Source organism: Gigantopelta aegis, chromosome 3 (genome assembly GCF_016097555.1).
Source record: "Gigantopelta aegis isolate Gae_Host chromosome 3, Gae_host_genome, whole genome shotgun sequence".
Taxonomy (NCBI): Eukaryota; Metazoa; Mollusca; class Gastropoda; order Neomphalida; family Peltospiridae; genus Gigantopelta; species Gigantopelta aegis.
This window is the reverse complement of record NC_054701.1, coordinates 1,928,265-1,955,738: the sequence shown is the minus strand read 5'-3', so window position 1 is coordinate 1,955,738 and position 27,474 is coordinate 1,928,265. Positions and strand designations below refer to the sequence as shown.

General features: G+C 38.5%; 1 protein-coding gene across 1 annotated transcript in view; it reads right to left on the bottom strand.

Annotated features, from left to right (window-relative positions):
- LOC121367366 (telomerase-binding protein EST1A-like) overlaps nucleotides 1-24,815 on the bottom strand; it is a 42,580-nt gene extending 17,765 nt beyond the window's left edge. The window contains exons 1-14 of the mRNA XM_041491499.1: nucleotides 24,683-24,815; nucleotides 17,623-20,101; nucleotides 16,833-16,997; nucleotides 15,853-16,036; nucleotides 12,653-12,870; nucleotides 11,612-11,690; nucleotides 11,265-11,375; nucleotides 10,310-10,486; nucleotides 7,549-7,610; nucleotides 6,847-6,992; nucleotides 5,737-5,992; nucleotides 5,021-5,118; nucleotides 4,610-4,713; nucleotides 3,117-3,293 (exon numbers count right to left, since the gene is read on the bottom strand). Of these exons, the coding sequence (XP_041347433.1) occupies nucleotides 3,117-3,293; nucleotides 4,610-4,713; nucleotides 5,021-5,118; nucleotides 5,737-5,992; nucleotides 6,847-6,992; nucleotides 7,549-7,610; nucleotides 10,310-10,486; nucleotides 11,265-11,375; nucleotides 11,612-11,690; nucleotides 12,653-12,870; nucleotides 15,853-16,036; nucleotides 16,833-16,997; nucleotides 17,623-20,101; nucleotides 24,683-24,752 (4,326 nt within the window). The 5' untranslated portion in view covers nucleotides 24,753-24,815. The remainder of the gene's footprint in view (nucleotides 1-3,116; nucleotides 3,294-4,609; nucleotides 4,714-5,020; nucleotides 5,119-5,736; nucleotides 5,993-6,846; nucleotides 6,993-7,548; nucleotides 7,611-10,309; nucleotides 10,487-11,264; nucleotides 11,376-11,611; nucleotides 11,691-12,652; nucleotides 12,871-15,852; nucleotides 16,037-16,832; nucleotides 16,998-17,622; nucleotides 20,102-24,682) is intronic.
- Between the last annotated feature and the right edge of the window lie 2,659 nt (nucleotides 24,816-27,474).

Genomic DNA, 27,474 nt, shown 5'->3' with positions numbered 1-27,474 from the left:
TCAGACAGAAGCAGGTGTTTAAACATAGCAAATGTATGTAGTTACACGCGTGTCAGACATAAACAGGTGTTTAAACATAGCAGATGTATGTAGTTACACGCACGTCAGACATAAACAGGTGTTTAAACATAGCAGATGTATGTAGTTACACGCGCGTCAGACACAAACAGGTGTTTAAACATAGCACACGCGTCAGACAAGCAGGTGTTTAAACATAGATGTATGTAGTTACACGCGCGTCAGACACAAACAGGTGTTTAAACATAGCAGATGTATGTAGTTACACACGCGTCAGACATAAACAGGTGTTTAAACATAGCAGATGTATGTAGTTACACGCGCGTCAGACATAAACAGGTGTTTAAACATAGCAGATGTATGTAGTTACACGCGCGTCAGACATAAACAGGTGTTTAAACATAGCAGATGTATGTAGTTACACGCGCGTCAGACATAAACAGGTGTTTAAACATAGCAGATGTATGTAGTTACACGCGCGTCAGACATAAACAGGTGTTTAAACATAGCAGATGTATGTAGTTACACGCGCGTCAGACATAAACAGGTGTTTAAACATAGTAGATGTATGTAGTTACACGCGTGTCAGACATAATAAACATGCTTTATAGATGTATGTAATTACACGCGTGTCAGCAGTAGACGTATGTAGTTACACGCGTGTCAGTAGTAGACGTATGTAATGTAGTTACACGCGTGTCAGTAGTAGACGTATGTAATGTAGTTACACGCTTGTCAGCAGTAGACTTGTAGTTACACGCGTGTCAGCAGTAGACGTATGTAATGTAGTTACACGCGTGTCAGCAGTAGACGTATGTAATGTAGTTACACGCGTGTCAGCAGTAGACGTATGTAGTTACACGCGTGTCAGCAGTAGACGTGTGTAGTTACACGCGAGTCAGCAGTAGACGTATGTAGTTACACGCGTGTCAGCAGTAGACGTATGTAGTTACACGTGAGTCAGCAGTAGACGTATGTAGTTACACGCGTGTCAGCAGTAGACGTATGTAGTTACACGCGAGTCAGCAGTAGACGTATGTAGTTACACGCGTGTGACACATAATAAACATACTTTGTAAATTCTATTTGTTTTTTCTTCATTCAGCCCATTGGGTGGGACGTAGTCCAGTGATAAAGTGTTCACTTGATGTGCAGTCGCACTGGGATCGGTTGGCACATAGGGCTATTTCTCGTTCCAGCCAGTGCACTACAACTGGTATACTAAAGGCTGTGGTATGTGCTATCCTGTCTGTTGGATGGTGAATATAACAGACCCCTTTTTATTAATGGAAAAATGTAGCAGGTTTCCTATCTAACACTATGTCTAAATTACCAAATGTTTGACATCCAATAGCCAATGATGAATAAATCAATGTACTCTAGTGGTGTCGTGAAAAAAAAACCCACTTTAATGTTAACTTTGAACCCATTTTGAAATGTTGTCTACAAGTGAAGAAATGCTCTGAATGTTGCCGACAAAGCCCACGGATATTAAAATTTTTACCATAAAACAATCACAAAGAGCATGATAGATAACAAATGTCTTGTAACCCAGATGCCGACCAGTCTAAATGTCAACCAGCCTTGGCAGATTGCCAATAGTTTGAAACAAAGATGACAAAAGTGATCGATTACAATTAAGATTACTCGATAATGTCACGATTACGATTACAAGAATATTAAAAGTAATTGATTACGATTGCGAATACATTGTCCAGTAATCATGATTCCAATCATGATTACATTTCCACAAATATGCACAAATAGTGAAATGGGTGTGTTTTTGGGGTATTTGTGTCTGTGACAGCATCAGGTTGATTGCCCATGGAATTAAGCTTGGTACAACTGGCTGGCGTCTGCAGTCGTAACTACTAAGAAAGAAAACAAATCTTCTCATGATACCGTTGGTGGACTTTTACACCTGAGACAAAACAAGGTATTGTCAAGAGTTTCTTAGTTGAATTCAGACCCACGATAACGCTGTATATGATTTGAGAGGAATGCAAGTATTTTATTATTTAAAAAAATATTATTTATTTTTACAATGAATTAGGACAAAAAATTGAGGCAGTGTGCACCACCCTTTTATGTATTGCTAGCTAAAACACTGTATTCATTCCAGTGCATTTATAGTAGATGTAAACAAGATATATGCCATTATGTTTATGTGTGGCTTCATCCCCTGGGTTACATTCATTTGATAATCCAGTCATTATAATCCTGTGTTTGTCAAGGTAAATAATAGTTCTACTATGAGAGTAGTAGACAATGGGAGATCAGTTCTACTGACTGACTAGTACTGCTTCTAACTATAGGCACTGTTACTGGAGTTGATGCTAAAGCTAAACATATCTAAGTTTGGTAAATTATGAGTAATCATGAAAGTAATCGCTGATTACGATTACATTAGCAATGTAATCGATTACAAAAGAAAGAATTTTTTTATTTAACAATGCACTCAACACATTTTATTTACGGTTACATGGCGTCAAACATATGGTTAAGGACCACACAGATGAGAGGAAACCTGCTGTCGCCACTTCATGGCTACTCTTTTCGATTAGCAGCAAGGGATCTTTTATATGCACCATCCCAGACAGGGTAGTACATACCATGGCCTTTGATATATCAGTCGTGGTGCACTGGCTGGAATGAGAAATAGCCCAATGGGCCCACCAACGGGGATCGATCCCAGATTACGATTACTGATTACGATTACCCTAGTTTGAAACCTGTACACAGTTATTGCACATTTTATCACTGCTGTGACAATTATACTAGGCAACATTTCTATAAAAAAAACCCCACATTTTTCATTAAATGTGTATGAAAAAAAGAAAAAAAAGGTGATATAATATGTTTTTAGATAGATATTATATAATTCATAACTGATTGAAAGTTAGGCATTCTGTCCAACAATATTTGGTTTTCTAAAAACCTGACAAACCAAATTAGTAGTAATAATATTTATTTATTTTTTAATTATATTTAAAAAGGGAAGAAAAAAACTGAAGAAATGACTTTTAAAAAGGGAGTGAGTTTAGTGATTTTTGCACTAGATTTAGTGACAGTGAATGTTTCTACGGCCGAGTACGAACCTCTGAGAAATGACCGTCCACATCGTCGGGTTTCTTCTCCGACTCGGTGTTGGCGACCACCACAGAGAAGTACATCTTGGTCTGCACGTTGTATGACAGCATGGGCGGGTCGATCCCACACAGGTACTCCCGGAACAGCTGCAGCTTCTCAATACGGATACAGTCTCGCGTTACCTCCTACAAACACGGCAATCAAAATGTGTTCTTTCACTTCATTAAAAATAGGTTTCTTTCTTTGTTTTCTTCTCTTGTTAATTTCTTCTCATTCTTGCAAGCTGAGCAAGACGATGTGTACAGGTTGTATGTAAACAGAGCTGCCAACCCCTAGCCACAAGTGAGAGTAGCATTCATGACAAGCTGAGCGTAGCAAATATTTGAGTGTAGCATGGCCGAATGTCATAAACAGCAGCAAAAGAAAACACCAAATAACTACATCGTAGTAACCGCAAACGACTGGGTCATGCTATTTTTAGCATAGATAATGCTTGTTGTCGGTTAAGGGATATGGACATGCCCGAAATGTAACGAATGTTGTCAAATAAGTTGGGCGATTTGAACAGGATTATGAATGACTAGAATTTTGTTTTTAAAACAGGATCGAAATGCAATAAACCCAAAATTAACTGTTGTGCGATGTGATAAATACTAAACTTGAATGCTTATATTCTTATTTCAAGTTAAAATTAAAATTACTCTATTCCTAACTGCAATTTTCTATATTCACGGCATGCAAGCGTAACACAACTAAAGAACAGTTCTTTGAAGGTTTTATAGTATGCGACACTGGGTCGGCCTACAGTAAAACTACATGTCTGTTATTGAATACATCTTACTATAACTGTTTTACAATTGTTCCTAATTCGCAAATTATACTTTTATATGTTGGAAGAATAAAATAAAAAAAGCCACAGAAATGAGGAATTCAGTTTTTAGTTACTGTATTCCAAGATTACGTCCAATGTTTAGTATAACTGCCAGAAATCACCCGCTTTTCAACTGTACTCTGTAGACCTATTATTTGTGATAAAGATGAAACGTATATGCTTGCCAAATAAAATATAATTCGTTAGTAGAAACTTTGGTCAAATACACTAATCATCCAGTTATATTTATCTATTGCAAACGTTACTACTGGTTTTCATTAGCGTATCATACTGGATTTTTTTCAACTGAGCGTAGCGATTTGGGCATGAGCGTAGCAGCATAGCAAATGTCGATTAAGAGTAGCAAACCATGCCCAAAGCAGTTGGCAGCTCTGTGTAAATGATGTCATCTGCTGTAACTATGACAACAGTCACCATACAATGTATACTCAAATAATGAGGTCTAGAATGTATTAAGTTTTAAATAACTTTGTGTGTGTAAATACATCATAGAAATCATATTTCAAATCTAAAAAATACTAATAATAAACATTAGCTTAAAGTAATGGAGACTGTTTGAATACTGTAGGCTTTACCCACAATAACATATCATGTAAATAGAAACCCTACCTTGTCGACTGTTGACTGGACGTAGCTACTTTCCAGTGGCGCACTCAACATCGGAATAAACCCAGCCATCATTGTGTCCTCGGCCAAAACTACAGGATCACAGTCTGTGAAAAACAAATCAAAACATTAATACATCATTTCATTTTATTTTCCTATTTCAACTATGACATCTAATTCCAAATTATGTATAATGGTAAAAATAAACGAAATAATATATACTTTTTAGCATATACTTTATAATCAAAAAGCACAAAATTAAAAACAAAATCTTTTGACTGAAATGCCAAAATGTAGTTGGCGAATATATATTTAAATTGGCGAAAGAAATTGAAGATTGGCAAGCCATGGCTAGTGCTGCTTTTTGTGACTATGACCGACCTGAGCCGTACTCACTAGAACTGTCGAGGTTACCTGGTCGTTTGGCTCGGTAAGTCTTTATAGACGATGTGTCGATTCTTGTTAGGCAATTGCAGAAATCAGCACAACTTTTCCAAACATCTACATCTAGTCTACAAAATAAAAAACGAAACGTATTTTAATAAGAATATGCCACAGGTGTGTAAAAGCCTTCAGATATAACACCAGCCATAAGACGAAGAGTTTACTACCAGAACTGGAAATAAAGCAATGGATTTCAGATACAAACCTGGGCTAAAGATCTCACTAATTTGGGCACCACACGTTTTTTGTCTGTTTTTAGCACACATAGGTCTTTTAGTGCTGTAATGTTAACAATAGCTGCTAAAGAGTTGTACATATTGAGAAGTGCATTTCCAGTTATTTTAATCTAATTACAGCTTCACATTCAAATTGATTTCAAGGTGAAGTGTTTGGAGGTCAGCATGTTTGTACTTCAGTTGGACTTGCTTACTTTGGGCCCACTCTTTATCACATCATCTTTGCTACAATCTAAATCCCTGACAAACCTTCTTCAAAATGTTTCAATTATTTTTCAGATACAATTATGAGGTGCATTGGGGTGTAAAACTGATTCCTATTTGACCCAATGGGATTTTCCCCATCCCAACCAGTACCCTATGACATGCATTTCAAAGGCTGTGGTATGTGCTTCCCTGTATAAAGGAAGGCAGACATAAATGAGCTGTAGCTGCTACAGTACAACATACCCCAAGTCTGGAGGTCTCACGGATGGGGGCGGGTTCCAAAGGTGGGCGTGGCAGGTCATCCAGTCTGTCCAGACTTTGACCCCGGGCATGAGCTGGTGCAGGTCCTCATTGAGCAGCTGGGTGGGGTACTCGGGGGAGGCGAGGTGAGCCTCAAGCAGAGCAGTACATCGCACCACAAGTAGAGCGAACATGTCCAGTCCCAGCTGAACCGCGTAGTCCTGGTGTAGAGACCGACAGCTGCTCTCTAGCGATGAGTCTAGATAATAAAAACAACACTGTTATAGCTGTGTATACTGCACCACAAGTAGAGCGAACATGTCCAGTCCCAGCTGAACCGCGTAGTCCTGGTGTAGAGACCGACAGCTGCTCTCTAGCGATGAGTCTAGATAATAAAAACAACACTGTTATAGCTGTGTATACTGCACCACAAGTAGAGTGATATGGGTATCAAGTCAATACCGATTTACCGTACAGAGTAAATTTCAAAATATTGCAATTTCAGTATTGAAAAATGTTTCCCGCCATTTAGTAACAGAATGAATGAATAAATGTTTAACGGCACCCCAGCACGAAAAATACATCGGTTATTGGGTGTCAAAACTATGGTACCATTTAGTAAAGCACTAAGAAACGCAAAACATGTTGATGGCCATGAGCTGTAGGAGACGCGTACTGCTGATGACGGCCGGCGAGTGTTTGATGAGAGCCTGGAACTCTCTAGTGTTTTACACCTACCTTTAAGAGCCGTGTTTTCTATGGCGAACATGTTGATGGTCATGAGCTGTAGGAGACGCGTACTGCTGATGGCGGCTGGGGAGTGTTTGGTGAGAGCCTGGAACTCTCCAGTGTTTTACACCTACCTTTAAGAGCCGTGTTTTCTATGGCGAACATGTTGATGGTCATGAGCTGTAGGAGACGCGTACTGCTGATGGCGGCTGGGGAGTGTTTGATGAGAGCCTGGAACTCTCCAGTGTTTTACACCTACCTTTAAGAGCCGTGTTTTCTATGGCGAACATGTTGATGGCCATGAGCTGTAGGAAACGCGTACTGCTGATGACGGCTGGCGAGTGTTTGATGAGAGCCTGGAACTCTCTAGTGTTTTACACCTACCTTTAAGAGCCGTGTTTTCTATGGCGAACATGTTGATGGCCATGAGCTGTAGGAGACGCGTACTGCTGATGACTGCTGGGGAGTGTTTGATGAGAGCCTGGAACTCTCGCAGCATCAAACAGCTGCTCTCTGGGAACACCTCCATGCTGGAAACAAACACAGTTAACAAGTGTTGAATGATATCACAGCACAAAGAAACACTAACAGTGAAACTATACCAGACCCTAAGTAAACTGCAAGTCCCTTGAAACTTGATGTGTTTCATGGTCCCTGTTTAAATAGCAGTACAAAAACGACCCTCTTTATACCGGATACCTCTTAAAACCAGACTTTTAACCTGGTTCCATGGGTGTTTGGTTTAGGGGTTTTACTGTAGTTACAGAAAATCAAATGAATATTACATATTTCTAGTCTATAAAGTGGATTTTTATATATTTGGATTAGCCAATTTAGTACGAGTAGAAGCAAACTTCAGCAATTCAAATGTGAGATTATTTTTAAACAGTTAAAATAGATTTCATAATATGTGCGATTTAACTGATGTAGGTTTAATACAGACAATAAAGTTTGATACCTTACCAAAGTGCTTAAATAGGTTTGCCAAATAATTTGTTCTAGAGAACAAGACATAGAAAAACTCACCTGATTTTTGTGAACAGTTTAAAAACTCACCCGATCTTTGTGAACAGTTTAAAAACTCACCCGATCTTTGTGAACAGTTTCCCATGGACATTCAAGAAGCTCAAAACAAATCTCTTGTTTAACTAAAAAATAATTAAGAAAAATTTAAAAATAAATAGTTTAATGTAAAAACTACATAGAAGTTAAAAGACAAATAGAATTTAACATCTAAATGGACAAACTACATAGAAATGTCCCTTTAAGAACTTTAATGACAAAATATTTAATTTAACAATTTATATGCAAATATAATAAAATCTTTTTGAAAATCAATTTCATCGCTTGTTCAATGGTTTTTTTTTCGGAAAAGTAAATAAATATATTTAGAAGAGTACAAACATAAGATATATTGAGTACTGAGAGTACGTGTGGTCAGCGAACCTCAACAGCGGACAGTACAGACAGGTCCTCCTCCTGGTAAATAAATATATTTAGAAGAGTACAAACATAAGATATATTGAGTACTGAGAGTACGTGTGGTCAGCGAACCTCGATAGCGGACAGTACAGACAGGTCCTCCTCCTGGTAAATAAATATATTTAGAAGAGTACAAACATAAGATATATTGAGTACTGAGAGTACACTGGATGTGTGGTCAGCGAACCTCGATAGCGGACAGTACAGACAGGTCCTCCTCCTGGTAAATAAATATATTTAGAAGAGTACAAACATAAGATATATGGAGTACTGAGAGTACGTGTGGTCAGGGAACCTCGACAGCGGACAGTACAGACAGGTCCTCCTCCTGGTAAATAAATATATTTAGAAGAGTACAAACATAAGATATATGGAGTACTGAGAGTACGTGTGGTCAGCGAACCTCGATAGCGGACAGTACAGACAGGTCCTCCTCCTGGTAAATAAATATATTTAGAAGAGTACAAACATAAGATATATGGAGTACTGAGAGTACGTGTGGTCAGTGAACCTCGATAGCGGACAGTACAGACAGGTCCTCCTCCTGGTAAATAAATATATTTAGAAGAGTACAAACATAAGATATATTGAGTACTGAGAGTACGTGTGGTCAGCGAACCTCGATAGCGGACAGTACAGACAGGTCCTCCTCCTGGTAAATAAATATATTTAGAAGAGTACAAACATAAGATATATTGAGTACTGAGAGTACGTGTGGTCAGCGAACCTCGATAGCGGACAGTACAGACAGGTCCTCCTCCTGGTAAATAAATATATTTAGAAGAGTACAAACATAAGATATATGGAGTACTGAGAGTACGTGTGGTCAGGGAACCTCGACAGCGGACAGTACAGACAGGTCCTCCTCCTGGTAAATAAATATATTTAGAAGAGTACAAACATAAGATATATTGAGTACTGAGAGTACGTGTGGTCAGCGAACCTCGATAGCGGACAGTACAGACAGGTCCTCCTCCTGGTAAATAAATATATTTAGAAGAGTACAAACATAAGATATATTGAGTACTGAGAGTACGTGTGGTCAGCGAACCTCGATAGCGGACAGTACAGACAGGTCCTCCTCCTGGTAAATAAATATATTTAGAAGAGTACAAACATAAGATATATTGAGTACTGAGAGTACGTGTGGTCAGCGAACCTCGATAGCGGACAGTACAGACAGGTCCTCCTCCTGGTAAATAAATATATTTAGAAGAGTACAAACATAAGATATATTGAGTACTGAGAGTACGTGTGGTCAGCGAACCTCGATAGCGGACAGTACAGACAGGTCCTCCTCCTGGTAAATAATATATTTAGAAGAGTACAAACATAAGATATATTGAGTACTAAGAGTACGTGTGGTCAGCGAACCTCGATAGTGGACAGTACAGACAGGTCTTCCTCCTGGTAAATAAATATATTTAGAAGAGTACAAACATAAGATATATTGAGTACTGAGAGGACACTGGACGTGTGGTCAGCGAACCTCGATAGCGGACAGTACAGACAGGTCCTCCTGGTAAATAAATATATTTAGAAGAGTACAAACATAAGATATATGGAGTACTGAGAGTACGTGTGGTCAGTGAACCTCGACAGCGGACAGTACAGACAGGTCCTCCTCCTGGTAAATAAATATATTTAGAAGAGTACAAACATAAGATATATGGAGTACTGAGAGTACGTGTGGTCAGTGAACCTCGATAGCGGACAGTACAGACAGGTCCTCCTCCTGGTAAATAAATATATTTAGAAGAGTACAAACATAAGATATATTGAGTACTGAGAGTATGTGTGGTCAGCGAACCTCGATAGCGGACAGTACAGACAGGTCCTCCTCCTGGTAAATAAATATATTTAGAAGAGTACAAACATAAGATATATTGAGTACTGAGAGTACGTGTGGTCAGTGAACTTTGATAGCGGACAGTACAGACAGGTCCTCCTCCTGGTAAATAAATATATTTAGAAGAGTACAAACATAAGATATATTGAGTACTGAGAGTACGTATGGTCAGCGAACCTAAATAGCAGACAGTACAGACAGGTCCTCCTGGTAAATAAATATATTTAGAAGAGTACAAACATAAGATATATGGAGTACTCAGAGTACGTTGGACGTGTGGTCAGCGAACCTCGATAGCGGACAGTACAGACAGGTCCTCCTGGTAAATAAATATATTTAGAAGAGTACAAACATAAGATATATTGAGTACTGAGAGTACACTGGACGTGTGGTCAGCGAACCTCGATAGCGGACAGTACAGACAGGTCCTCCTCCTGGTAAATAAATATATTTAGAAGAGTACAAACGTAAGATATATTGAGTACTGAGAGTACACTGGACGTGTGGTCAGCGAACCTCGATAGCGGACAGTACAGACAGGTCCTCCTTGTCGTCGGTGACCTGGTCCTTGGTGCTCGTCCCATCGGCACACACCCAGATCTCCACCCGCGGGCTCGGCTTCTTCTTCGTCTGCCTCGTCGCCGCATGTAGCTCCTCCTTTACCGCCAGCCGCTTCTTCTCCTGGGCATCATTCTGTACACAGGACAGCATTTAGTACAGGTACAGTGCAAACATTCAAGTCATTACACAAGACTTAACATTAAATGAACATTTTGGTATTAATGTTTAGATGAGATCAAATATCTTAAATCTGTTAACAAGAAAAAACAGGTCTAATTTATAGTGGAATGTTCACAAGTACCCACTAGTACTAACATGGTTATGAAAATGTAAGAAGGATTGAAGTTGACAGCAAGCAGCCAGCAAATGCTGCTCAAAGTACACAGTATGCTTTTCCTTTCCATATTATTATAGTATTTCAGATATATCCAAAAAGTAATTTATTTTCAGAAGGAATAAGATAAATGTTATGTTTCTATCCATGCTTGTCTCAATTCCTCACCATTACACTATAAGTATAATTTTTGTCTAATGTCAAGGACTGTTTCTCAGCTTCTAGCATTCACTTCCCTTTAAAATTTGAGAAGCAAAGATTGCTTCCCACACAAGAACATAAATTTTTAGTCTTGTATATTGGAAGACAAAGCCACAAAGCATAATACAATTGTGACAAGTTACTAATTATGGATCTATCTTTGTCAGTGTCTAAAAAGAGTAAAAAAACAATTCACATAAAAGATGGACCCACCCACCACACACACACAAAATATGACCAAGTCGTCTTTGAAGAATCAAGTAAAACTGGACTTTAATTAAACTGCAACACAGTAAAATGCGTAGCGTACTGGCTTGTTTTGTAAACTAATCACAAATAAAGATATTACAGACACTGAAATCAAAGGTAATGAACCTTTTTCCTGACATCCTCGAACACCGACATCAGACTTTCCCTGGCCGTGAGAAACGGATTGCTGGCAGCCAGACTCCGCATGTAGAAGTAAACCGCGTCAAGCTTTCTCCTCTGAAACATATCACCTTAATTTACTATTTTAATAGCATATAATAATTACATATAAAATACCAATCATTATTTAAAATTAAATATGGCTTTTTTACATTCACTCTTTGTATATTATACAGTAATTATGATTAATAACATTAACTGTTTTTTTCTTGTTTTAATTCCGACTAGTGGTTAAATAGCTGAAAAAGAAATGAGAAGTAAAACTATGGGAAGAACAGTGTATATCTACTCACAGTGTACATGGCCAGTATTGCCAGCTGGTTATAGGGACGACCATTCTTTGGTGCAATCTGTTGAGCTTTTATGTAGTAACTGAAAACAAGTAATTGTTCAATAGTATATATACTGTATTACATTACATTACTTACGCACCAATATTCTTCAATAAGCACCCTCCAGCAAGATGAATTGGGGTTTTAAAATTTCAAACGAGAACACTAACATGATTGTACACTGGCACTGAACTATCAAAAAGAACATAAAAATAAAGCAGGATACACATAACATGTAACTGAGAGAACCAACATAAAGTTTTCAGATAATTTACTTTCATGACATATGACTACTTAAATGATAAGTATTCAAATAATAACAAATCAAGTACAATAGGAATGAACATTTATCAGGAACTTAACACTAACTAAAATATGACATTATCAAACAAACAGGCCTCATTGTTTCATCAAATTCTATCAGAATCCATTTGGATTACCACATCTGACGTCATGGGAATCCACAACAATCAGTTCTTTAAAAGATTTTTCACCTTGTGCTAGGTTAGTAATCGATTCAGAATCTGATGGTCTTAAATAATATAATTACTAGCTACAAGAATATAACTGCAGGAAACATTCTGTTTCCCAAATCTTGATTAGAGATAGTTGTAATCAATTGAAGATTATCTTAAAACTGCAACCCCTGCAATCACCATGGCAACCAGCAATGCCGTGAAGATTGCCGTGGAGTTTATCATTCTCCACGGCATTTTCTTGCCTTCGACTATATTCAGGGATTTTTCAATTGCAGGTTTTTTTGCTGTGGATATTTTCTTAACTGCAGGGGGTTAAAATTGTGTGGCGATATCTGAAACTTGAGTAGCGAATTGCGATGCGATACTGAACAAAATGTTCCCCTGAATTGGATTTTGATATTACAGAAATCAGATTGCCATTAAAAACCAAACTCTCCATATCATAAGCTGAAGTTAATAAAGGCATTATCAAGAAATCTTAACTAAAAACAAGAACTACAAAACCTAAGAAGTGTTGCGTCACCTGCGAGCTCTGCCGTAGTTGGACGTGTCATTGGCCAGCTCTCTGTACCGGGCGATGTCGCCAAGGTTGATGTACACACGCTGTGCACTCAGCAGAGCCAGTTTAATACTGCGACTCAGGTTGTCACTCGCGGGGTGGTTCGGGTCGAGGAAATCATCAATCGAGAAGTTGTACGTCGACTGCAGCTTCCCAAGGAAATGTTCGTAGTACTCAGAACCCTGAACAGAAATAACAAGCAAACATGGTATAAGACGTTCTCTTGCTTACACTTATGATTAAAAAGTAACTGTTACTTCGAGGATAATTATTCTGAACTTTTAAATATTGATAATTTGAAAATAACAATGTAAATATATTATAAATACATACCATAATCTTTAAAAAAAATAAGGTTAGTGCCTTTAAAGGAAGGGACAATTAACGCATTTGGCCTGGTACGCATATTCAACGATATATAATGCACATTATTGCTTAATATCAACAAGTATAATCGTAAAGTTAATTAATAAAACGGTTAAATGTGACGGCTATTATATATAATGGGCGCAGCCATTTTGTACCATCTCAGTGAGTATGCCCTCTGGTGAGCTGGTGGTTACGTAATACTTAACAAGTAACGTCAGGAATGAGCCTTAAAACTAGAGAAACACAATCTACCTGGTTTTTGCGGGATGATAAATTGTCATACATTGCAATGTTCTATAATAATACACATCCCAGTAAGCCAGCAATAAGTATATCCAGCACTATATATATTATTTTTCAATAGAAAATAAAATACCATTGTCAAAGTGGCTACACAGCAAGTCGAAATAATTAACAATGTTTTGTCCATGCATTAACCTACGTACTGAAATGATATATGGAGTGTTTTCTTAGATAATTGGTCTATGCTGTTAGTTGCTTCTACCTGTGATTCCTGATTGACAGGTGTGTATTTGATTGGTAACCAGACGAGCCAATTAATTGACGCTGTCTAGACACAAAAATACATACCGGCATTGTGGAATATTACCTGTCGCCCCTAAAATGGTAATGGACATGGTTTATTACTGTAAATAGTTCTGTAAAACTAAGTAGACTTTTCCATCTAAAACCACAGAACTGACCAATTACTTACTCCCAAAGAAAAGAAAATTATCACCTGGGTATCATGGGTTGTTGTTTTTGCTCCAACGTAGCATATCAATAGGCCTAATAGTGTACATTTTTCCTTTGGATTATTTAACAGAGAAAAATACTATAACCCTATTTTGTTCCGTTAATGCAACTTGAAATCTATTTAGTTAAATAATTTATTACATTATTACGTCATTTATGCTGTTTGACAAGTCAGGTTGATCAAAGAGAAGCGCCGTGTCGAAAATTACTGCTTTTGTTTACACTGTACATACAGGAGATGGTCAGGAGCTGACGTCACTTCGCCCCAAGCTATCTCACCGGATGTCACAAATACGAAACAAAGTGGCTGCCCCAAGTTAGCAGGAATAATCATGTTTTTTTATTAACTCTAAAATTATGTGTTTTTCATTTGCTAAAGTGTCAGTATGTGTTGGTGGTCCAGGTATGCATCTTTCCAACACATAAGGCTCATGTTTGAGTTGACCCTACCTTTAAGAGTTGGGCTGAATTAGGCTGGGTGTAGATCAGCAAAAGCAAGTGATCACTGAATAATCTCTGTATATGATCAAACACATTTTGAAAAGTTTCTTGATTACGAAATCCACCAGAACCTGACAGTCCAGTCCCTAATTCAAACAAACTGAATACTGTTCAGTTGCAATCCATGAAGTGGGACTGATGCAGCGCCCTCAATAGTTTAAGAAGTAGCAGGCTACAACAGTGATGATAGCAGGGGGCAAAGCGGGGGGTCTGGGGCCCTCCCCGAGAAAAATCGAACCTCTGAGATGCATTCTCATGGCCTCTGTTAGCGCAAATCAGTCACCATCCATTAAATGCAGCAACTGAACAATTTTACTCGAAAAGTAGGCGGCGGCAAAAGCTGTTTCAGGCGGCGATTTTCCGCCGGAGACCGGGTACTTTTGAGGGCTCTGACTGATACATGATACTGTAATGTTATTTAACATTTAATACACTTATTGAGAACTCGACCACTCAATGAATTCTCTTTACTGTAATAATAAAAGTAACCAATCAAGAATTCACTTTTAATTGTATACTCAAAGGCAAAGATTATTGTGACATGGATTGTTTGGAGTAATAAATTTGTGAATGGATTTATGGGATGTAAACCAGAGAAAATGTGCATGAAACAGCTCAAAGAAATGCAACCAAGCAGTTGTTGCAGCGATTGCATGCTTTGTGCAAGAAACATGGAATATTCGGCAGAAATGCTGTCCAGTGTTCACCATAAAAGGCCAGACATTCAGTCGCAAATTAGTGCCACTCTGTGCAGCCTTCAGAAGTCCAGAAGTCAGAAAAACACCATTAGTGAACTGCTTGATGCAATTTCCTCATGCCACACCTCAGTGAAAATGACAGATGGCGAGTCATAGGGATGCTTGAATCTGGGACCTCGCAGCGTGAGGTCGCACGTCAATTCAACATCCACAGAAACTCCATATGGCACTTATGGCAATGATATCAACAAAACAACCAGGTCAGGGACCATCCCCGTAGCGGCCGACCACCTGTGACACCCCCTCGCCAAGACACATGAATCCGAAACACGCATCTGCGAAATAAGTTCCAGCCAGCAACCCTCACAGCCCGTACCATCCTTGGCAACAGAAGTGCATCAGCGAGGACAGTCTGGGATGAAATGGAGCGACGCTTGCGATGTCTTTCAAATCCTCCAGCAACACTACAGGAACTCCGGCTGATCCTTCCTCAGATCTGGAATGGCATTCCCAGGAACTTTGTCCAGCATTTAGTGGCCTCAGTGAGACGACGGTGCCAGGCCGGTATCAGTGCTCAAGGTGGTCACACTCGCTACTGACAGTGTGAACTTTGCTCTGGACCCTCTCTAGTGATGTGGTTCATTTGCATATGGCAGGTGCACCCATTTTCATGAACTATTGCTCGTTTCCATACCTTCGGACATTTCTCTTTCCATGTTATATTGTTTCATACATTGCGGTAAAAACTTATCATTAATTATCTTCGTCTTTTGTGTGTCACAATAACTTTTGCCTTTGAGTATATATATTTACATTGTGAACCATTACAAGAATTCTCACCTCGTTAAGTATGTCATGAAGTTGACCCTTGACCTCATCCTCGGTCTCGTCCGCCAGGTGTCGCCTGAAGACCTCGATGACCTGGTAGTAAACGGACTTCCACAGGAGGTTCTCCACATAGTGTTTGTTAGCGACATCCGGGTCGAGAAACACAACCTGTTCATACCGCACACGTAACTCCTCTCTAAAACAAGAACTACATTCATCAACAATATTCTCCATAGTGTTTGTTAGCGACATCCAGGTCGAGAAACACAACCTGTTCATACCGCACATGTAACTCCTCTCTAAAACAAGAACTACATTCATCAACAATGTTCTCCTTAGTGTTTGTTAGCGACATCCGGGTCGAGAAACACCTGTTCATACCGCACATGTAACTCCTCTCTAAAACAAGAGCTATATTCATCAACAATATTCTCCACAGAGTGTTTGTTAGCGCTGTCCAGGTCGAGAAACACAACCTGTTCATACCGTCCATGCAACTCCTCTCTAAAATAAAACCTACACTCGTCAACAAAATGTTTTAGATCTACAGTCTATATTTATGTGCTATTCATGTCAGGAAGCAGTCTGTTTAGTTTGTGTTCTAGTTACCAAACTTCACGTTCACAAAAACAGTAACATACTTTTATTAGTTGTTTGTATAATTTCTTAAACTAGAAATAACCATGATCAGCAATAAATACTTATAAAATAACCACTAGCAACTATATTACAATGTTATAAAAGAGATAATCGATTTGTTTCTTTGTAACATTTCTCAATAGTTCTGCTATTCATACAATGTTATAAGAGAGATAATCGATTTGTTTCTTTGTAACATTTCTCAATAGTTCTGCTATTCATACAATGTTATAAGAGAGATAATCGATTTGTTTCTTTGTAACATTTCTCAATAGTTCTGCTATTCATACAATGTTATAAGGGAGATAATCGATTTGTTTCTTTGTAACATTTCTCAATAGTTCTTGAGTTACCGGAGTTTCTTTATTCTGCGCCAGCCGTCTTCTCCACCAATTCGCCGAGACAACAGATTACTCAGCTGGTTGTCAAGTGGCTGAACGTCACGTAAAATCTGTTCCGCCTTCGCCTGTCGCTGTGACCTTGACCTCCCGGCAACAGCCTGGTCCGGATCATAGCCACTGAAAAGAGTTAAAATGTGGACTGTAATTCCACTCATGTAGTATGTGACACCAATAAAGATGCACAACAATAGTAACAGGCTATATTGTTTATGAATCTGATAACGTATGGGTTATGAATGCGAGTGGGTGTCTTGTTGCCTGGTAGCTAAATGTAACTATAAACGTAACGGCTAATCTGAATCTTAACTGATATTCATTTACTTCCACTGAAAAGAAAAGATATAAGAGACAAGAGCAATTCTGGATTAAAATCTGGATCCATTTTATTACTATTATTATTAGTAGTAAAAAAAAATACATCTAATACATAGCATCAAAATTCAAAAATTAATTCAAATTTTACAACTTTGCTCACTGAACATAAAATACCTGTGTATAAATCTGTCCTAAATTTAATTTGCTGTTATGTTCAATTCTAATCTCCAGAGACATAAGTATGGGGTGTTCCTGAGCTGATTTCCCTCAAACAGGATAAAATTTTATATATCCACCATACATAGCACAAAAATTAATTCTAATTAAACTGCTAGTATGTAAACAGCTGCAGACCCCCTCCCATAAACTATGGTTTCACCCACCCATCGACCATGTGAGTAATTGCGGAACAGTCCTAGATACCTACCTGTGATAGTATGGATCTTTCGCGTAAGCGTCATCCTGAAAGGGCACACACTCCTTGTAGGGCATCTGAAAGCCGTAGACAAACGGTGGTGGCGGAAGACCTCCCGGATAGGGTGGGTACGGAATTGCCGGGTATCCGTATGGCCCTGGGAAGAAGGCAGGATGAGGGGGTGGGTGCAGGGGTGGTGGCTGGTGGATCGGGTGATGTTCCTGCGGCGGGGTGTTCCTGTCACCCGTGTCCTGAAACGCCAACTTGGAGTTGGTGATCACTATCGGTTTGTTGGGATTCTTAGGGTCGTACAGATGGTGTTCGCTATCAGCGTCAGGTGCGTATGGGTTCTTCATGTGATGACTTCTACTGAGCCCAACGTCCGGTTCATCTCTAGCTTGATGAGCTGAACTGGGATTTCTCAGTGGCAAGTGTAGCAGACCACCTGGGTGATACACTTCGTCTGATGAGGACTTCTCATAGAGTAGCTTGTCCCGTGTGCCCGACACGTTGACGTGGCGCTCGTTCCTGTCGACAGTCACCTTCAGACCCTGACTAGCGGCCGCCGCCGGTTCCCCGTGACTGTTTCTTCTGTTCCTGCGTCGCCGCTCGTTCCTCGACAGAGACCCGTAGTACTCTGGCTTCTCTCTCCGCTCGTGATCAGTGTGGACAGTGTTGAGAGATTCATGACTTCCTGAGCACGGCTTCCTGAAGTTTGAACCCTGAGATCTGTCGTCTGCCCTGTTCCGGTATCCCTTTTGATCCTGTGCACAACTTTCGTAACTGCTGAATGCCTGCTGCCTCGAATAGCTGTCTCCATTTCCCATGTGCCCCCGGCCATGCCCCATGGAGTCACCAGAGTGGTGTTTTCTCCTCGTGTCAGCCGAGTGCCGGCGACCACGCCCACGCCCTCTCCTGGGGGCGGGAGTCGATTCTTCCTGACAGTTACTGTGAGCACTCGAGTCCCTGCTAGACGCCCGCGATCCCTTCTTCCTGTGCCTCCTCCTCCCAGTGTGTTCCTTACGCACATTGTTCCTGACAGCGTTACAGTTCTGATTCACATTCAGCGATGCTGTCACGTCATCGGGGATCTTCATCTCCATCTCTGCAGCAGTCCCGGGATACGCATCATCACATTGTTCTATGAGTCTCTGTGTCCCATTGTGAACGACCAGAGCCAGCTCTCGCTCCACCTCCTGACTCCAGTCAAGCGTCCTCGTCTCGCCCTCCAGCTCATCCTCAAAGCTGAGGTCACTGCTGTAACTCGCCTCGCTGCTCACACTGTCCGTACGCTGGCGCCGCTTCGACGAGTATGAGTGCTTCCGACTTCGATTAGCCGACCAGCTTTTCTGAGCTTTATTTCTCAAATCAGTTCCTTTCTGGCTGTACTCGTTTTCAGAGGGCGTGTCGTTGGCAGAGCTGGTACGAGACAGGGTCAGGTTCCCGTGTTTTGACATGTAAAATCTCTCACAGTTTCTCTCATTTGCACTCTCTGAATTTGCATTTTTACCATCTTTCGTATCCAAGGATCCTGACTTTCCAAATCTATAATGGTTTCCCTTATCTTTTCTCCTGTCCCGTGGGAAGGAATTATACCCAGTTTCGTTAACACTACTCTTAATCTCCCCCTTACCTCCAGTTTCATTATTAACACTACTTTTTGTCTCTCGGTTACCTCGCTGGTACCTTGTATCAGAGTTTGTCACTTTTTTATTCTTGGCTCCTGAAACATTGGCTTCTGAATGACCACTTTCAGTTTCATGCACAACGCGGACACTTTCTGCTGAGTTATTACCCGATACATTCACAACCGTCACTTGCATGTTAGCAAACTGAGTTTTATCCACTTTCCGCTGATCGGAAGATACAGCATTCTGGGAAGGCTGTGAAAGATGACCTTTACCTTTGAAAGCCTGAGAAGTGAGTGCGCCTGGACTGCTGGGCGCCGATGATGCCCCACTCTCGGCACTCTTCAGTGGCGACTGCAGTTCTACAGTCGGGCTGAGAACCTCGTCGGATTCCCACACTTCCTCAGCGTCACCCTCCGGAGCCTCATCAGTCTTCTTGCATTCCTGCTCAATGAGTTTGCCTCTGGGTACATAGATACGAATATCCGGTCTTTTACTGCGCTTGCGGCCTTCCACTCTTTTCAGATCCAAGTCATCCTCCGAGATATGCAGGTCACAGGCGAGAAACGAACTCCCATCAGACCCTGTTCCCCCAGACACACGCACTGCTGAAATGTTTTCACCGACACTACCGACATCTCGTTCTGAACTGCTTTCTTTGCTAACACATTCATTTTCGTCATCTGTTATAACCACTTCCCCGTCGGCTATTACAGCATCCCAGTTTTCAGAACAGATGTTTTGTCGGTCAGAATTTGTCTGATCTTTTCCTTTCTTGCTCAGTCTGGACAGCCCAGGTCGGTAGATCTGTTGAGGTGGTCGACGTGATTTCCGCTGCTGGGTTTTACTTGGTGCAGTGTTACCTGATAAAAAAAACAAGAACATTTTCAGTTGACCCACTGATAAAGAAAATTAAAGTTTAGTAAACTGTGTGGTTGTGTTTGTGTGCATGTAGGATGAAAAAAAAAAAAAAGATTCATTTCAATAATATTTATTACCAAATAATGAGAGAGAGAGAGAGAGAGAGAGAGAGAGAGAGAGAGAGAGAGAGAGAGAGAGAGAGAGAGAGAGAGAGAGAGAGAGAGAGATTTACATTAGACATAATGATTTTTGTTTTCAATAATAAATTTCTGAGTAGCTTTAACCATAATTTCATTTATGTGAAGAACAGTTTGATTTATTAGCATAATAATATTGTTATCAAGTTCAGTGTAAAGAGGACAATAGACAAACAATTTCAGTGTAATATTTTCTCACTTCTAGTACCAAAGTAAAAATATTGGTTGATTTTTTTTAATTAGATTTTTTTAAAAAGACTTTTAACTCTTTCCCTCCCATTCTCGATTGCAGTCTTCGTAAATACAGCTGTCAACATTTACAGGAATTATCTACCTTGATTCTGGGAACGCTAGAACATAGTAGGACAATCAAACACATCAACAGTTTTGACTGGTATTCGTATTTAAGTTGTTATTGCAATATCAAAAAGAAAACAAAAAATGGTATAAATTTGTGTTAATGTTATTGATGACCTAACGTGCACATGGATTTGATTTCTTGCTATGTCACTAGTCACAGGGCTAGTGGGTTTGTAAATTCTACTATCCCACCAAAATAAAGCACCAGCCCAAATTTCAGATCATTTACAACAAACTTAATATAACTTTATTATAAGGCTGAAAAATAATGTTTCTGGGAACCTAACCCCTACAGTACCTAAAAAATCCCTGGCTGATCTGTTTTCTTTTCTCTTTTCAATGTATATGTGTATAAATAATAAAAAAAAAATATTTGTATTATTAGCATTAGTATTATTCAGTGAAAATGTATCTCGACCTGTAACGGTGAATGAAGTTTCAAAAATAAATTAATACATATTTATATTTTTTAAACTGCACGACCTACCTTACGTAAAAACATTTTCAGTCTAATTTTGTCATGTTTGATCCTAAACAATTGTCCCTTTTTCACTTACCCCCTTCCCCCAAATCCTGCCACTCATCCGAAATGGTAAGTAATTTAACAAACTCATCTCTCTAACCACCACAAACAAAAGAATTAAATGCACAATACGAGGGTGTGTAACACAGTATTGCATGGTCTTGTTCAGTGTATTCGGTATTGAATTGTCATTAGGAATGGTGATGTCAGTCGCTCAAATAGCCTACAGGGCAATATATCCCATGCCAGACAGAGATCAACAAACATATGTAACTCGTTAATTGATAGACCAAAAACCCAATATTATCTTGTACAAATGTGAAACGTTATCCAAACTGCTAGGCATATTAAACAGGTCAAGCCGGCTATGTTCCCTGATTGCCAACATCCTTATCGCAAATAAGCAAGGCATTAAATTAGAAAACAACAGATAAATAAAACAAATTTAGTAATTCTAAACATGACTGGGGTTGTAGTTCAGTTATACTAGCCTGTTAATTAACTGGGACTGGCCATTCACACCTTTTTCAGCTTATTTATATGTGCAAGATTTTATTACCATGTGACTTGTACAACCAGTCAAAACATGCTATTTATTATCTATTTGTTCCTGTCCATGAAACTTGAAAGTGAAAAGAAAACAGTCTGTATCGTGTGTATTGTTGTAACTGACAGTCTTGTTAATGCATTTTGTAGAAATCTAGTCAAGTTGAATATTAATATATAATTGATTTGTTGATATTAAGTGCCCTGTGTTAAAAAGTACTAGCCCCGAGCGTCGGGCTAGCGGATTTGTCGAACTGTGCTATTTGTATAAAAAATAAATTTAAACATTATTATTTAATGAAAACTGAAGATTTGTAAAGGATATATTCGCCGAAAATAACTGATTAATACAGATTTCGAAGTAGATGATGGATGGGATTACTAGTCGTTGATTGAAAGTGAAAATGAACTTTGTGAAAACGTCATAAACAATGATGTCATGGATCGTGATCGTAGAGTTAAAAACAATGATTTAAAAAATATTAATTAAGTTTCTTTATAAATTTTATTTGGGTAATTAGACTCACTAAGATGTCCTCTAAACTATGACACACATCAAAAGAGCATTTACAAAATTTACATTAGTTGTTTTCTTACAATCTGAGGTTCAAAAATGTACGTTCACAATTACATATTTCACGTTGGAAAGTCAGTGATGACATTTTCTGGTTGTAAAGCTGGGTGGATAAGAGTTAAAGTTTATTTGTTTCTAGTAATAATGATTTATTAATAAAGAAACCATCTTTAAACACAGCTTACGAGACACATGTGGGGTACAGTGGTAAACAATATTGAAGAATCAGCTAAAATTTCATCATCAATCATTGGTTATAGTTAGTTTGAACCACCTGATCAACTTTTAGTTATACAGTTAGTTACAAGTATAATAGACTTTAGGACGAATCTGAATTTATGGACCATTGTGGCAGTATGCCTCTACTGTTTGAACACTGGGATTGACCCTACAAATACTAATTTTATCCTTAATATGTTTTAATATCTGTTTTCTTTACATACACATGAAATCAAACTCAAGCCCCAACATCAATAATAATACATCAATTCCATCATCTAAACTGTAGAAATAAATACAGCTAATATTTTTTGTTGTTTAAAACCTGTTTTTTGAGGATATGTATGAAATAGAATAATACATTCATGTTCATTAGATACCATTTATCTTACAACTTGTTGTTTAATGAGATCTCTAACTCACTGTCGCTCTTTAGATATATTTTAAAACAACTCTTTAAGATAAATGGTATCTAATGGCCACTAATGTATTATCCTCTGTATTCATCAATTTTCTATTATAATTGATAGTAAGGAATGCCGGTCAACACGTTACAATTACTGGTCAAATTGAACCAATTTGTGTTGTCAACTCACCCATTAAAAGTTGCCAACTCTCCTCAACAATTGGTTTTGAACTCTCACCAAATACACTTCATTGTATTTGTAAATTATACAATTGCAACTGTGTAAATGACATGCCAATTAACAAACAATAAATACATAATAGGGAAAGTGTTCTGAACATTCCAGTATGCTGTAATACTATCACTAATGCTGGAATAATCGGAAGTCTTGTAAAAAAACACCCATCAGAAATAGTTCTGCTCATCGCCTCCACCTTGAGAGATTGTGAGATTAAATACAGAGTTTTGCAATTTGGCGACGATTTACCCAATACTACCCAATACTTAACCAATACTACCCAATACCACTACTAACTATTATATCATCACGCAAGAACCCCTAAACCTGGATATTAGTTATATGTGTTGTTTGTGGCGAATTGTATAACCCAGAAGCAAACAATGTTTGGTCTTAATTGTTGAAACGACAAATTGAGGCCTTTCCACTTAGGGCCTAAGTAAATAATTTATTAAAAAAAATATTTAAAAAAATATTTTTAGACTTGCCCGCTCAAAAACTGTATCTAATAAACTGGTAATGTAAATATATAATATCTAATGACTAAAGGTCTTGTACCTGATTTGGCAGACGCTTCAAAAATGTATTTTTATTTTTCTCACACCTGTTGTAATTGTTTGGGGGGTTTTGTGGGGTTTTTTTTTTAATGTTTTCTGATCACAGTAATGTGATAAAAATTGCCCATATCATCAAGATTAGAATTATATTTTTTTTTTTACACTTGCCTCTTTTTTTACTTTATAAAAATTATTCGTATTATAGAAGGGTGAACGAAGGAAAATAAGTCAACGTACTGGAGTCTGCAGTGTATACAATTCGCCGCAAACAACACGTGTAACTAATAACACGTGTAATTAATTGGGTAAGTATTGGGTAGTATTGGGTAAGTACTGGGTAGTATGGGGTAGTATTGGGTAAATCGTCGCACTGGAAAATATGTAGCCAAATTCAAGCAACATTTAGCTTTAGAACAAAATTATTTTTTAAAATAGCAAACTAAATTGATACACATGCATACAAATGATACACATTTTTTAAATTAGCTTTTTTGGCAAATTGGTAAACCAGTTTAAACCCTGGTCATCATAATGGTTACCGTATGAATTAAAAACATGTTGGTATTCTTGAAAGATATCTAACTCTAAACACAACATAACTCTAATATTCATTTGATACATAAAATAAGATAATATTTTATAAGCATTTTTAAAGGGAAACGGGAGGAACTCTTGCCAAAAAACTGTTTAGTAAGAAAATAAATAAATTTTGGAAGGACTTTCCTTTGGCACTGTCACTAACCCTAACCCTAACCCTAACTCTCTATGATAAGTATTTATAATGTTCTTTATACGTGAGTGCCAAAGGAAACTCCTACCTAAATTTTAAAAATTTCTTCGTGTTTTAAATTTTGAATTTTAAGGTGTTCATTCAAGAATTTTTACAGGAATGCATTTTCATTATTTTGCAAATCCAGTGATTTTGCAAATGACGCTACTAAATGTTATGATTAAAACATATACCTTTACTTTTTGCTTGTACGATTTCGTGTAATTCGTTATACTTTATTGTAACAACATCATTTTCTGCCATTTTCGTTCTGATACCATTTTTTTACCCCACTTTTATTGAAAATTCTTCTCCTGGGGAGACAACTCTCATCATAGTATCTCTTGAATCTACAGACTACAGTTACTTGTCAAATATATTTTGGTATTGTGATTCCATGTGTACGTGATGCGTATTAGAACGGACACCGAGGAGTTCAGAAATTATCGTATTATCATTATGCATTACGCATTACGTATTATGTACTTATAGAAGCGCTACAAATGATTTCTATATAAACTGTAGTTTACGCACCACGCACACATGGATTCCTGGCCAAATGCCAAAAAAAACAAAAAAACAAAACAAATATATATATATATATATATATATATATATATATATATATATATATATATACGTGTATATATATATATATATAATGTATTTAAATTATGCAAAAATGGATATAACTTTAACTGACATATCAGAGCTTTAAAATGTTATAATTACATGGTCTATTACAAAGCTTGGGGAGCGTATTTAAATCCGCAACGTCTTATAATTTTATGGTTTGCTGTAAATCTGAGTAAATAAAACTACTTATCAAGCCCGTAGGAGCTGGGGAGGGGGTTTGGAGGGGGCTATGCCGTCCACTCGAGGACGGAAATGTACCTTTTTTGTCCTGCTCCATATAAAAAATAAATAAATCTGGCTTTGGTACTCTCGTTTACTAAAGATTGTGCCCACACTGACACACTCCTCCAAATATCGTTTCTACGTGGGCCTGAAGGTTGGGATTAGTGTAAGGGTCTATATAGGGTCATGACCTAATTTCTGTGGTTGTGACCTTGGTTATGTCCTTCCTAGCATGAATGAGAAAATGTTTGACATCCAATAGCCGATGATTAATAAATCAACGTGCTCTAGTGGTGCCATTAAACAAAACAAACTTTAACCTACCACTTCTACTGACTCAGCTGACATAGTGTGTTTAATTTTAGCGCGCTGGGTGATGGATCTTGAATGGCTAACTCTTACAGTGTATAATGTTTTGATTTTCGTTGTTGGTTTGCTAAATAAAATACTCTGCAGAACTTCTAGTGTAGAAGTTACATTTTGTAGTCTCAAAGATGTCAAGCGTGTGACAGAAATACGAAATAATTTAAATAGGTGCAGAATTCTCGTCCCATACTGTTAAATGATTAGACCTCTTTCACATTCCACTGCGCATGTGCCCGTTGCGGGGTAACTCGAGGACGCAAACTGCGAACTCACGCGAGATCTCGCAAACATATACCTGTGGACAAGTTGAGGGGGGTGGGGGGGGGGGGGCATAGACAAAGGGAGGCCACGCAATAGGAATGTGAATATCTCCATGATTAATTATTCTATCAGTAGGGAATCCGAAAATTCTGTCGACATTCAACAATACTTATTGGAGACATTTGTGAATTATTGCTTATCACGAAATAAAAAATAGTTGGTTGTTAACGCCCGACAAACCATCGGTTCGGATTCGTACGTAATAAATATCGGATATGGGCTGAAATAATATTAATGTGTGCGCGTGTGTATGTATGCAGATATTTATTGTATTTAACATGATTGAAATATTTATAAAGCTTTATACAGATAAATACATTCAGGATTCTTGTCGGGATTTCTTTTCACCAAGTTATGTAAAATTTTGTTCGGTATTTGGAATAAAATTAAATGATACATATGAAATTTGAGCTATGGTATATATAAAACATTAGAATCAAGCCCGTAGGAACGATATCTGAAGTTGGGGTAGGGGAGGGGGCACAATCTGTAGTGGAGGGACACAGTCTAGTTGGTAGTGAGGGGGGGCAAAAGCCATATTTTAAACCGGGTTTATAAAAGTGGGGCTATAGTTCCCCCCCCCCCCCCCCCCGACTTCTCGGTTGCTACTGACCTGAGAATGGTCAGAAATGTAACTGTATTGCATATACAGCTATTTAAATTCGAAGCAAGATTATTTAACCTAAGAAAGATGTAAGTTTTATTTATAACAGATTAGACTAGCCGACAGCTTGATAATATAGCTACAAACTCAGGATGGTCTCTTTATTATAAACTCATGAGGGTTTATTATGCGCAGTCATAAGGTACCAGTCATAAGGTAATTCGTTTGAATCTTTGTAGCAAACATATTAAGTACCATGTCAGGCCCGTAGCCGGGGGTGGGGGGGGGGGGTGGGGGGTGGGGGGGGGTCGGGGTATCGGAGGATACCCTCACGCAGGATTGAGAGTTCCACTCAAATAAAACAAAAATCGGATTTTACATATAAAAGTCCTTGTCCCCAAATGACTGGGATAAAGTAGCAAGAACGTCTGTCTGAGGTTCCATTTGCTGAAGGTTCGATCCTCCTCAGTGGGCCCGTTTGATTATTTCCCGTCCCAACCAACCATCCATCAAAGGACGTCGTGTATGCTATCCTGTTTGTGGGATGTGAGGAGTATGCCATGTATCATTTATTATAAATACATTGGTACGACTGAAAACAAACGGTTTCTTGTCGTGGCTCTGTGACCAAGCCATTTTACATGCATACCACAACTTAATGCAACTTGTTAAGGTATATTTCGCAACAAAGGTTCGTGTAACCGGCGTCATCTCATTGTTTGGCAAGGAGTTCTATATATATATTACCGCAGCGGTCACTCAGTGAGAAATATTCTGCATTGGTCTAACGAGCAATACTATTGGACAATTTGACACTTACAAACCAATGACTTTGTC